Source organism: Apis cerana, linkage group LG6, assembly GCF_029169275.1.
Source record: "Apis cerana isolate GH-2021 linkage group LG6, AcerK_1.0, whole genome shotgun sequence".
In the NCBI taxonomy this organism is placed as follows: domain Eukaryota; kingdom Metazoa; phylum Arthropoda; class Insecta; order Hymenoptera; family Apidae; genus Apis; species Apis cerana.
This window is the reverse complement of record NC_083857.1, coordinates 15,531,969-15,545,720: the sequence shown is the minus strand read 5'-3', so window position 1 is coordinate 15,545,720 and position 13,752 is coordinate 15,531,969. Positions and strand designations below refer to the sequence as shown.

The 13,752-nt window shown below is 26.1% G+C and overlaps 1 protein-coding gene, 2 long non-coding RNA genes and 1 pseudogene across 4 annotated transcripts in view; 2 read left to right on the top strand and 2 right to left on the bottom strand.

Annotated features, from left to right (window-relative positions):
• Positions 1–13,752, top strand: part of LOC107999704 (LON peptidase N-terminal domain and RING finger protein 3) — a 63,194-nt gene that overhangs the window by 32,547 nt on the left and 16,895 nt on the right. The window contains exons 2-3 of the mRNA XM_017059702.3: positions 12,283–12,401; positions 13,630–13,752. Coding sequence (XP_016915191.1) covers positions 12,283–12,401; positions 13,630–13,752 — 242 coding nt within the window. The remainder of the gene's footprint in view (positions 1–12,282; positions 12,402–13,629) is intronic.
• On the bottom strand, positions 154–4,472 carry LOC133666322 (uncharacterized; annotated as a pseudogene).
• On the top strand, positions 4,517–11,837 carry LOC107999707 (uncharacterized). 2 transcript variants are annotated; one of them, XR_009830351.1, is made up of 5 exons: positions 4,517–4,532; positions 10,104–10,250; positions 10,387–10,479; positions 11,265–11,353; positions 11,608–11,837. It is a non-coding gene; the product is annotated as an uncharacterized LOC107999707 (long non-coding RNA). The 2 variants fall into 2 exon arrangements; XR_001766413.3 differs by lacking the exon at positions 4,517–4,532 and adding an exon at positions 9,273–9,645.
• Positions 7,776–9,295, bottom strand: LOC133666325 (uncharacterized). The gene is made up of 2 exons (XR_009830354.1): positions 9,158–9,295; positions 7,776–8,328 (listed from the first exon to the last, which is right to left on the bottom strand). It is a non-coding gene; the product is annotated as an uncharacterized LOC133666325 (long non-coding RNA).

Below are 13,752 nucleotides of genomic sequence, written 5' to 3'. Positions count from 1 at the left end.
ATATAATTTTTCATGTTTGTGAAATGAAATTGAATTTTAATTTTGTAAATGTTAGGAATGCTTTCAAAGTTGAGTGAAACAAATGAAATAAATTAAATTATATTTTTAAGATCAAATACAGAAGTAACAATGAAATTATAAAAATTGTAAAAATTAATTATTCAATTAATTTTATTGTCAAAAGTTCCACTGTTAAAAGATTTCAGGAAGTTCTTACTGATAATCTGGATTTCTAAGAAATTATGTAATTTACAACTTGTTCTGCCTAACCACTTTTCATGAGCTTCCACTTTCGTTTCTGATATTAATATATTATACTAATTACATAATTTTCCTATACAATTATTACTATATAATTATTACAATATGTTACAAAAGTTATTAATATATATTTATATAATATCATAACTAATTCTATAATTACTAATATTAAGTTATTACATTTATATATCATTACATTTTCAAAATCTGTTCTATAATCAAGAGTCATCGATGGATACGATTCAAGATAAATCAAAAATCTTAATCCATTCCATTGTTTTATTCTCAACTATTCATTACAATATCAACCTATTAAAATACTTTTTAAAATCTGTTCAAAAATTTCGAAATAAAAACAGAAAATCGAACCATTCCATTGCTCGATATTCCCATCAAAGAGAGGTGAGAACGAGGCCAATGACTTATTGCACTTATACCGTATTTTTATGAGCCGTGCGCGTGGACCGCTCACGAGAAGTGGAGAACTCTGGAAGTGAAGTGGCCGGCGTGAAGAAGGCCGAGAGAGTAGGTCAGAGACAGCGAGGAAACTCGATCGAACGAAAGCATCAGCGGTACTTGACCGTGAAAAATGGCAGTGTGTCGGTGCACACCGAAACGAGGAGGCCGGTCACCGGATATCGTCGCTTTCTTGCCGCGGAGAAAGCTGCCTGCTTCTTCTGTTCCTCCGATTTCTAACTTGCCTGAGAATAATCGCCATCATTATTTTAAAGAATAGAAATGTATTGTCAAATGACAAACTGGAAAATTTTAAATTAAAATTTGTATAGTGCCGTTTGAGAAAAAATTGAAAATTGTATGAAATTTAATATTGGATATTATTTAAAGTTAACTAAGTTAGATTAGCTTATGCTGGATAAGAATTGATATTTTTTTATGAATCAAAAGCTAATCATTGCTAAATCTTGAATGTAATTTTACAAAATTGTATTTTAATTTTGAGAAATTTTAAGGTATTACAAAATTGTATTTTGGTTTTATTTTTATGATAATATTGTTACGTAAGTATTCTTGGATAAAGGAACTAAAATAATTGTGGAAAAATGGATGATGATGTGAGAAATTTTTTCTCGTGTAGAATTTATTATTAAAAGTAATCATTAAAAGTGTACTCTTAGAAATTGGTCTTTATCGAATTTTAAATATAATTTTTTAAAGTTGTATTTTGATTTTATTTTTATTCCATAAAGAAAATAAAATGGACGATATTCTTGATCTATTGGTTTCTATAAAATTTTAAAAATCTTTTTACATATCTTATTTTTATCATTCTAATTCCAAAGGAAACGACTATTTCTTATTTTTCATATGCAAATAAATTAGCAATAACGAAACAATTTAAATGTTTACTTTGTGAAAATAATTCGAAACATATATTGTTCAAAGAACATTGTATAAATTATTATTAATTTTCTATGCTACCACGTATATTACAAATGGTATATCATGGTTACAGTAGCTAACATTATTGCCTCGTCGGTAAAAAGGAACGAACGTAAAGTAGAATTTAATTTTTTAAAACGATCAGAAGACATCCAATCATGGCCGGTTACCATATCGCTTATTATACCTGTAAAATGTCGTTACATAATGTTAAACCGTTTATAACCGACATGACACGTTGGTGAAACGTATCACTTCGTTGTAAACAATGATTTCCATGCTTTGTCTCGAGAAATTGCACGGTCATTCTAATTTGCAATATTGTCGCCACTTTCCTTTATTCTCAATTACGCACGCATAATGTTTCTTTTTTACTTCTTCGTAAATTTCGATATGATTATTAAATTTTTAATTATGCATTCATTAAAGTTAAAAAATAAGATACATTAGATCTATCACGATTAATTGGAATTAAAATTGGTAGGTTTGGCTTGATGATTTTAAGAATTAGCTATGATGATATGTATAATTTGATGTAAAATGAAAAATCTGAAAGTATAATTTGCAATTTAAATAATTGCAAATTATTTATGTGTGTATATATATATATATTATTAAAAAAGGAAACTTTAATATATGTAATAGACAATCTACTTCTGTCAATATTATAAATACTATTAATTCTTGAGTAATAAAATTCAAAACAATCTTCTAAAGAAAAATCATATTTAAAAAAATTGACAAAGATCAAATTAAGTTTCCTTGTTACCTTGAATGTTTCTTAGAATTTATAAATGTCCAAAAAAGAAAAAAATATTAATCATTCAGGATTCAATTGCGAAAAAAAGTAATTTAAAAGTAGTCAATGTTAAATGAATCATCTTTTATGAAACATAACCTCAAATATCAAGAGATTAAACCCAATCTTATCGATAATAACAATTTTTAACATTGGAAAAAGAAATATAAAAGGTATAATGTATGAAAGATACTATTGAACAAAGGAAATTCTCCACGTTTATCATAAAATCTCGTCGCGTTGCCAATATGCAACTGCTTTCGTTACGCAACTGCTTTCGAATCGTTGCAATTATTTTGGCGCGCGAAAGCATCCGGGAAATGTTGCCATTTCTATGTACCAGAGGAAACAAATGGCGTCGATAAATTTGCTAACTAAATTTCGAAGCATTTCACTTTTTCAAAATTTTATTTTCTTTTTTTTTCTTTTTTTCATATTTTTTGACAGTATTCAATATATAAAAGATAAGAAATGTAAATGAAATATATTATCACTTATCTAAGAATTCATTAATATACATATATTTTAAATTTGATTAGTCTTAGGATAAATATTCAATTTTAATTAAGTTAGTTAAAATAAATTAGCTATATAATATAGATTAAAAAATATATTTTTTCGAATTTAAAAATTTATTATAATAGATACGAAAGTTATGTATATTTAAAATTTGATATTCAAGCATATTGTGATTTTGGTTAGGTTAGGTTAGATTAATTTTTACAATGAATTTGAAAATGGATTATGTGAATATTTATATCATCATTTTTATCATTAAAATGAAATCAATTTGATGTCATTGTTGATGAAAACAATACAAACTTTGTTTTAAACTTTTATATTACTCGATACTTTATCGTATTATTCGATAAATAAAGATAATCTTATATCGAGTATTTATTTTATCATACTTATTAAGATATTTTATTTTATTATGCTACTTGATAAATAGAGAGATACTCAATATAAGAGACGAACTATTAGACTTAGGTTATGTTCATCTTTTCAAAAAAAAAAAAAATACGCAAAAAATATTTAAAAACATAATATTTAAAAACATAAATCTGAAAAATAAATCGAAATATTTAAATCCAATTGGCTTAAACGCTAACAGTTGAAGAGAATGGCTAGCATGTCGTATGCAAAACGACACGTGTTGTACGCGCGTTGTATGCGCGCCTCACGATTTCCAAGGATGATGCAAACCGGCGCAACACGGGAAGAAATACGCGAGAATACTTTGGCAAGTGGCGTGTCAAGGGACGATGTCGTCCCGGCGCACGTTCCGCTAGCCAACACGTGGAGCATTATTGATCGTTGCCAGAATAGAAGGAAGGAATATAAGTATGGAGAGTGCATATTGTTGATACGTCGAAGTGTATGTTTTTCACACCTAGCCAATTCGCCACATCTGCTTCTACGTCGAATTTGAATTATAATATTTCGAGAAAATCTTGGAACGACGTGATACATCGATTTTTATCATATAAACATATATTTTTATTTGAAAGGTTACGTTGGAAATGGAATAGCATTTAGATATTGTTTGCTACATACACGTAATCATATAGATTACACATAAGTCATTTTTAAAAAAACATTTAATAAATCACTTACTCATAAGAAAATATATGCTATATACATATATATATTATACATACAAAAGAAAGCGTTCGAATCAAAATTTCATTTTTCTATCCTCCTCATTTTTAATCACATTGTACACGATGACTCAATGTTTATAGATTAAGAAATATTATCTATCGAATTATTAAACATAAAAATAAAAATGCAAAAATTACACTTACTCTTATTAAAGCACGTCACATGTACGTTCAAAAGAAAGTATCTTTCCATTGCTTTGCTTCGATTCCCCATTCTCCGCGCTCTCGATCGTGGCGCTCGAGTCGCAGGTAGTCGTCCAGCAGTTTGAACGGTGGTCAGGGTCGGGGTGGGAGGAAGCGTGTTTCGGTGTTCTCTCTCTGTAGTGCAGCTGCATCGGACGACGCATCGCTGTTGGATCGAATGGACGTCACCCGTTCCGGCGCAAACAGCCAAGCGTTACGTAAAGGTCGGTCACCCGGCCGCGTACTTCATCGTCGTGCTTGTCGTTGCTGCTGTTTCTCTGTGCTTGCTCCTTAACTTAGTCCTTTGTCTTCTCTTTTTCTTACATGATTGTATACGATTTTTGGTTATCGCTTTGTTTTGCGATTTGTATCGCATGATAAATGTTGTTTAGAATGTTTTAGTTTTAAAGTGAAGAAGAATAATATAATAGTTATTATAAATTATTTCTTTGTTTTTATAATTTCTCGTGGTGAATAAATGTTTTTTTAGAATATTTTAATTTTAATGTGAGAAGAAATAACATAATAATTGTTATAGGTTATTTTTTTATTTTTATGATTTGTGTTATATGATGATGAATGTTTAGAATCTTTTAATTTTAATATGAAGAGGAATTAATATAAGAAATTTTTTTTTTCTTTTCTTATTCTTTTTTTATGTCTTTTAATTGTGTCGAGATTATTACAGTGATTTTTTTCTTTTGTATTTTTATATGACAATGATTTATAGTATTTAGTATTAATATGACAAGGAATTTTTTTTTGTGAAAGAAAGGACATTCTTTATAATTCTGTTATGGATTCTTAAAATAAATATAAGTAAATAATTATTTACAAATTGATTCAAAATATCAGTGAACTTCGTACTAATGATAAATGAGGGCGCATTTAACCTCAATACAATAAATTACATTTTGAGATATTGTCCGAAATTTGTCGCTAAAAATTAAAAAATATTTTAAAAGAGATAGCAGAAATTCGATCGATCTTTCAATTCATGTTTCTATTGTCATTCGAGTTTTTCTCGTACATCACAAATTTTACGACTATATACAAGTTTTATTATTAATAACTTTCAAAGGAGTTTAAAACTATGTTGAATCAGTTGAATAATTTAATGAATTTCCAGAACAGAAAATCAGTGATTCGTTTTTTTTAAATCTAATTAATTAATCTAAATTATTTAATTTTCAGTTTTCAAAATTTTTGAAAATTTTATCGCGTCATAATATTCTTTATTTTTATATTATTCGTTATTCAGAGATAATGAATATTTATCGTCATGAAAAAGAAAAATAAATAATTAAAACGTATAAATCTGTTACGTGAAATCAATGTCTCGCATGTGAAAATTGGAACAATCGTGTTTGTAGATAGTAGACCAGTATTTTACTTATCTTGACTAATGTAGTTCACTGTATCGATTGGAGATATAACGCATTGCTTGTTCAACTTGGTAACAAAGATCTCATATCCGTATTCTCTTTAACAAATTGTTGTGACTTCGAAGGGATATGATGTACTTCAATTCTTCGAAACGGATAATTTTTCTCAACCTTGTCGCACATACATATCTTTACAAAAATTAAAAATATTTTCACTTGTGTAATCTAGGAAAATGCTTTATGAATTACACATGAAGATTAGATTATAATGTATGATAATACATTTTTTCATCGATATATTTTACGATTTATTGCTTTGAAGGATAAATCAATTTCGTGTTATTCTCATTGAATTTTGATATATAATTAATTATTATCAATATGCAATTTCTAAAAATACTTTATCGAGATGCTAATACTTTCCGATATGAAATTAATTATTAATATGTATTATTTTAAGAATAGATTTTTCTTAACAATTTTTTTTTTTAATTTCTTTTTTCTAGAATTTATTTTAGATGCTATTCTTTAATTCGATAACGATCAAATGGCGATAATTATTTTCATTAATTATTTAAGGAATTGTTTAGTTGAATTCTATAAATTTAAAATCGAATATATATTATTTCTGTGCGATGAATAAAAATAATGAATGAAAATATAATTAATCATTTTTTTTAATATACATAATTGTCGAAATAATTAAAAATATTTATTATTGAATATCATATCAAAATTGAAAATATTATCATCAATATCATCGACCCTGTTTATTAATTCACTGAAAAAAAAAATTTTTTTAAATGAATTCAAAGATTGCAACTTTTTTTTATTAATATTATTAGGCACATGTTATTCCGAGAAGAAATAAATCAGTAACCAGACATGCAGTTGTTAAACTCGTTAACGCAACCTCTTTTAAACCATAATCAAGTTGATTAAGTGGGATAAGTGTATAATCGATTATACTCGGTCTTGGCACTTGACTTTGTAGACAGGAAATTGTGACGTAACATAATGGGATTGAATTAATGAATAAATTTATTAATTGTCAATTGTCCAAACGAATCTCATAATTTTAAAATTAAAAGTAAAATTTTCCTTGAAAATGAAGTCTTTCTATTATTAAATGAAATAAATAAGTAAAGAAAGAGTAGAGAGAATATTATTAAATATTTTTTTTCTCTCTTTATCATTAAATGAAATAATTTTTTTCAAATGGAATAAAAATGAATAAATAAAGAAATGATAAAGAATGTATTATGGAACGAAATACTTCTCTCTCTCTCTCTCTATTGTTAAATGAAATAAGAATGAGAAGTTTTTATATTGTGTTCTTTTTTGTCGTCTGATTAAAAATGAATGTCGGTCGATTATCGATCATTGTAATGTTCGTTTTCCATGCTGTGTTGTGCTGATTACATACGTAATCAAGTGACATCAAAAATGCATAATAATAGTAAAAAAAAATGGAATAATAAGGCAGCAAAACGTATATTGTACAAATCGATAATCTACGAATATTCATTTTCAACTGGAAAACTGAATAATGAAAAAGTTTTAATAGCGTTGGAAGTGGAATGAAAAAATCATAAAATTCTGAAAAGTAATATAGCGTCGTAATCTCGTGTAATATAAAATTGTACAATGCTCCAATCAGTGATAAAGTTGAAACTAAAAAAGTTTTAATAGCATTTTATACTATATATACTATATATTGATTTGAAAATGAAAATTTAAAAAAATAATAATTCTGAAAAGTAATCATATAAAATTGTATTTTAATAAATGTTAAAATAATAATAAATAATAAAATAATAAAATAATAATAAATATTTTGGAATTAAAAAATTTTAATAAATTTATATAATTAAAATTGATTTAGAAATGAAAAGTAAAAAAATCACAAAAATAAAATTTCTCAAAAATAAAAAACATATAACATAAACTCATAAAATACAAAATTGTAATAATATTCTAATGAATAATAAACTTCTAATAACTTAATTGTTCGATATTGAAGATAGAATGGAAACAAAAAATCTTAAAGTTCTAAAAAAAAATAAATCTCAAATATAAAAATATTTTAAATACATTTAATTAAAAGTTCTATTGTCGTTAAATTTATTTATTTAAAAAAAATATCCAATTATTCTCCCGATATGAAATTTTCATAAAAAAAAAATTTGTTTTGAACCGAAGAACAAGATAATGTAGTCAATCGATGGAATCAATTTATTCCAAGAACGAGTTATCAGCCGCAATACTCGACAACAATTTCACACAGACGCGAATAATGATCTGCCCACGCGATTGCCTTCTAAAGAGAAGCAGAAAAACCATAGCCTTCTTAACTGCTTCACTGAATCCGGTATGTCACGTTCTTTTCTCTTTTTTTCTTCGATAAATAGCCTCTTGCGAGTCTCAGACATATCGTTCGAACATTCTTTCACTGTGAAACACGCATAAAACCAAAGATGTATGCAACAACCTTTCCCTTGAATGTCTGACTAAAGAACACGTGATTGGTCCAGAACGAGATCCAGATGTTTCGTTGAATTGGTCGGATGAATCTTGCTTCATATGCAAGTGTCATTGGAATTTTAAAATGTTATTCCTGTAGTCTTGAGTGGATCTAAAAATAATTTCGAATTTTTTTTATCGTTTGAAGATGAAAATTTCTTTAATTTAGAGAGAATTAATAATAATTAATTATTAATTATTTCAATTTATATTGATTTAAAAAAGGTTAAGAAACACTGTTCTAACCTATATTCAGTATGTTCGTTGATCAGTTCGATTGTGAAATTGCTATTATAGTATATGTTAAATCATTATTGTTGGTCATCGCTATTTAAATTTGAAGTGCGGATACAATTAAGATTAAAAATCTTGAGAGTTCCTCTTGAGAGATATTTTTCGCTAATGATCATTATCCGTTACTATCGGACAATCACTTTACTCTCGAATTTTTAAAAATTTTATTCTTAAATGTATTTTTAGTTAATAATTCAATAGAGTAACTTTTCCTGTAGTTTAATTCTCAAAGGCAATTCTCGAGAGATTAGTTTCCTCAAGTAAATACTCTCAAATGAATTTACATCTTTGTTATTAACCCACTAGATTATTATAAAAACATCTTTGAAATCAACTCTCAAGAGTTTTATTTATATGTCAAAAGCATTCATTTAATTATTAATCTGCTAAAATTATCATCATATTTTACTGTTATTTCAATGTTCAATTTTCAAGAAGCAATTCTCAGAAGTATTGTTCTTAGGTTAAGTTATATATTTACGAATACATTTCATAGTAGAACTCTCGTTAAATATTTTTTTCAAGTGAACATGATCATGATCTGAATAGATCGCGCTTGTAAAAAAAGTAATTCTTAAACATAGTCATATTCATAAATGTATAATAAAGCAAGAATACTACATTATAACAATAGAAAAAATATTCACCTACGAGAGAAGAGTGTACGCTTTAGGCATCTGCCGATACATCCTGGCATTGGCCACAATGTCATTGCCTCCGTCGAGTAGAGACCCTTGCCTGGTCGAGGACGAATTTCCGCCACGCTTGATCACCGCCAATGCCAAGTCGAACCGATTCATCGAGTTCCATTTATCAACGGTGACCGCGGCCACTGCATTCTCGTAAATCTTCTTTAAACGCGCTTCTCGTGACAATGTATGAATACTCGATTAACCGGATTTCTTTGTTACCGATCGAACGCGATTGGCATTGATCAATTCTTGTAATTTTGTTTTAGAATAGAAGTTTTGTTGAAATAATTTCACGAATGTTGAATAAAAGTTTTTCATTAATGCATTTTATGCAATCTAAATATTTAAAAAGTACAAGTTTCTAATGAATTTTCTATAATTAATAAAAATAATTAATACAAATTATTATTAGATTTTATTAAAGCATAAAAATATTGAAACTTGTGAGTATTCTTAATTTTTTGATTAGAGGTTAGAATACCATTATTTTAGAAAATTCTTTAGTAAAAAATATATCTGTAAATGAAATTACTATATATAGGTCAATTATATATTCCATATCAATAATTTTTAACTTTTTGCCTTATAATTTCTGAGATATAAGCTTTTTATACGAAGTAGGTTAGGTTAAATGATAATATAATGGTAATGTAATGGAAATGTAGTATGTTATATAAATTTTAAATTATAATTAATTTTATTTTATTTTATAAAAGTAGCAAAAAATCTGAGTATTTTCACTTCTTTACAATTTTATTTTGATCAATTCGAAATATGAAATTTTGAATGAAATTAAAGTATTTTCTGGTGCAATATTTTTTTTATTAAAAATTATAAGACAAGGAATTATAATTATAATATAAAAAATGAAATTTTAAACAATTTTTTTTCTTTTTTCCAGTTTTCGGGATATTTGCAAAAAAAGAATTGCTATCACATAAATTGTTATAATGCTGCTTATATTATATGACAAAGTATGCATCAACATAATTCAGAATCTCGTCCTTTTGTAATATATTCAAAAATCATCGAAATTGAAGAAAAAAAGGTAGTTTTTCTGCAATTTTACTTTAATTTCAAATTAATTAGAAAATTAAAAAAAAAAGAAAAAATGAAAAGAAAATATGTATATTAAAAATGTTAATAAATTATGAAGAATGGTGAAACATTTTCATACATTGCAGTTGAATGTGCAGTTTAACTTAGAGGAACGGATGCCATCGAAATCATGACCGCGTACAAACCTATTTCGAGAAAGTTATACGATGTTCCGTAGCGTAAGTCTTCGGATTTAGTTTATATATACGAACGTCTCGTAGTAAACGTTACCTTGAGCAAATTATAGGATAAAAACATTGCAATAGATTGATTTCTATGATCAATACACGAGAGGGATAACTGAAATCGTTTTTGTTTACATTCAAAATATATCTAATGTCTCTTTGATATTATAATCTCGTGTTAATGCCCTGTTTTTAGTTAAATCTTCTCCTAAAACATTTCTTTTTATCTCTCGAGATATGTTGATATTTGACGATATTTTAAGTTTTTTTTATGTTAGATAAGTTATGTTAATTTTTAATATTTAAAAAGTTTTGTGTTTTTTAGAAATTTAAAATCAGATTTTTTAAAATAAAAATATTAAAAGTTTCGAATAATAATTAAAATATTTTAATTAATTAAATTATAATTTGCATTATTCCAAAAAATTAATATCTAGAAAAAACTATATCTAGAAATTTAGAAGAATATTATAAATTAAACATTAATATTTAATACAACAAATTAAAAATTAATATTTTTTTCTTCCAAATTAAATTAAATTAAATTATATTATATTTCTTTATAGTAAACATTGAAATTTATATTATAATGTATAATATTATAATTCTGTTTAAATTATCATATTCTGTACTGTAGATTGATGATCTTTGTCTTTATATAATTCGTTAAAAAAATAGTATTATATTATATGTATTCCTTGAATTAAATCTGGACGAAGGTCAAATCAATGAAAAAAAAAAAAAGAAAAATAATGATTTAACACGTAACATGCTTTCAGAATAAATTTGAGGCGATATGCCTACGCTTGTGTTACACAACATTCCTCTTCGTACATAACTTATAAAACGAATTGCATCGACTTATTGGGTAACTATTATGCTGTTTTCTTAAATTTGATAATTTTAATTTTAAAAAGAACTTTAGTAATTTTATCTTTTCTTAAAAGGTTTAAAACTTGTTATAAAAGATTGACAAGTAACATAACCTATAAAATAACATCGATTTATTGATTAATCATTATCATTATCCTATTATTCATTGTATTTATTTTATTAATGTATCAATCAATAATATGATCAATAATAAACAAATAATATGTCAATTTATATTATTCTTTTCAGGAAAGATCCAAAATAATTGAAAATTCCGTGACGACCAACTAATTTCTTAATTTACTAGTTTCTTTATACATTATTCAAACGAAGTGGCTTCTCATTCAACATTTTCGTCGCGAAATCTCGATGACACGGACGTTTATTGAATAACGATTTAAGAACAGGAATTAATGATTTACTGAGTTTCGGATGTATGGATGTTTGTATTCATCAGGAGTAAAACATAAATGAAGATATTTTTATCTTCGCAAATTTCTTTATTTAGTATCGACATATTATTCATCAAATTACAATATTTACTTACATTGTATAGTAAACAAAATTTTATTTTAAAAAATGACAATATCATCGTTAAAAAAGAAATTCATTATAATATAAGATAACAAAGCCAATAAATATTTATCAGGTAATATAAAATATTATTCTAAATTTTTCATTAGAAATTTTAAAAAAAAGCAAAATTAAAAAACAAAAATTAAAAATATCTGTTTGTAAAGTATGAAAACACTAATATTTTTGCCACACATGTCACGTGAAATCTTTTCCACAATTTAATCAAGGGGAAAAGGTTTCCAATGGAACAAAAGGGGCGATTTTGTTGCCAAGAGACCCTCCCAATCTCCAACTCTTTGGAGTCAATATTCTAGTAATGCTTTATGTTCGTGTTTCCTCCTGTTTCAGCGCCAAACAGCCCACTCCATCTTAGCAACAGGGCTCACGTTTTGCTCCTGCTGAATAGACCTCAAGCCTCCCTCACGGATGCTGATCATGCTGTTAGGCTACGACCGGACTGGGGCAAGGTGAGAACTTCTTTTTCCTGTATATATTATCGCGTAAGGATACCGTGTAACGAATAGTAATACATGTAGTTTTACACGTTGTACACATGTACGTATGCATATATATATATAAATGTACACATGTATATATTTGCATGAACAAAAAAATTTTAATCTTAATCTTAATTAAATTTAACATGTTTTTTTACCTATTATAAATTTTACTTTTGACCGTGTATGAAATAAAAAAATTTTTCTAATATTATCTCAACATAATGGAAATTGTGATTTTATTTTATTAATGCATGAATATAATAATTGATTTTTAATTTTGAATTTTGAATTTTTTTTTATTTATTATATAATTTTTAATCAAAATTTTTTAATACAATGGAGATTCCATGTTTGTCATTAATCCGTTTTTAAAAAATCGAATTATTAGAAGTTATAATCAGAGTTAGAGAAGAGATATCGAGTTATAAATTATTAATTTAATATTGTTAGTATAAAAAGTTTAAAAATTTATTTAAAAAAATGAAATATAAATGAAAACTAAGAAAAATTAAGAAATATTGTATAAAAATGATATTTAAGAATATTATATATAAATTATTAGGAATAGAAAATCTTGTTTTCATAAAAATTTTGTTCAATTTTTTTGTATGGAAACTATGAGACACCGTGTGTTTCTCCCACTTGGCACGCTGTTGGATCACATGTTTGGCGACGTATTGTCCCTCCATCCTTAACCCAATCCCAAACCAAACCCTCTTAAACCATGCGTAACATATTACTTCCAACCTAAATAGGTTAGCTCAGATTCAAAACAAGCTTATAAAGAAACGTGACGAGTAAAAGAAATTTTCTTCTTATTATTAATATAATAAATTTTCTTTGAGAATCAACATTAAAATTCTAATATTTATTTTCAATTTATTAATATATAATTATAATAACATATAATAACTTGTATTTATAATGATATTTCAATTAATATATTTTTTATTATTTCAAATTGGTAAAATTTTTAATATTGAATCTAGAATCGGGCTGAAAAATTTATTAATTGAAATCATGAATAAAATTATTTTAACTCTTTTTAAAATGTTCGAATAACATTTATTCGTAATTATTTTTCTTTTTAATTCAACTTAATTTTGGCTCAAAGCTGTAAATGATAAATTATTCAAGTGATTTATTAGAATACCTTCAACTGTTAAAGTTTCTTTCATCTTTTATGTATTAACAGGGTCATTACAGACGAGGGGTGGCTTTGTCCGCGCTAGGAAGACACGAGGAGGCACTGTTTGCTCTTTGCATTAGCGTCGCTATTGACAAGAATCCTCAAGCTGTGCGTCACGAATTAATCAAG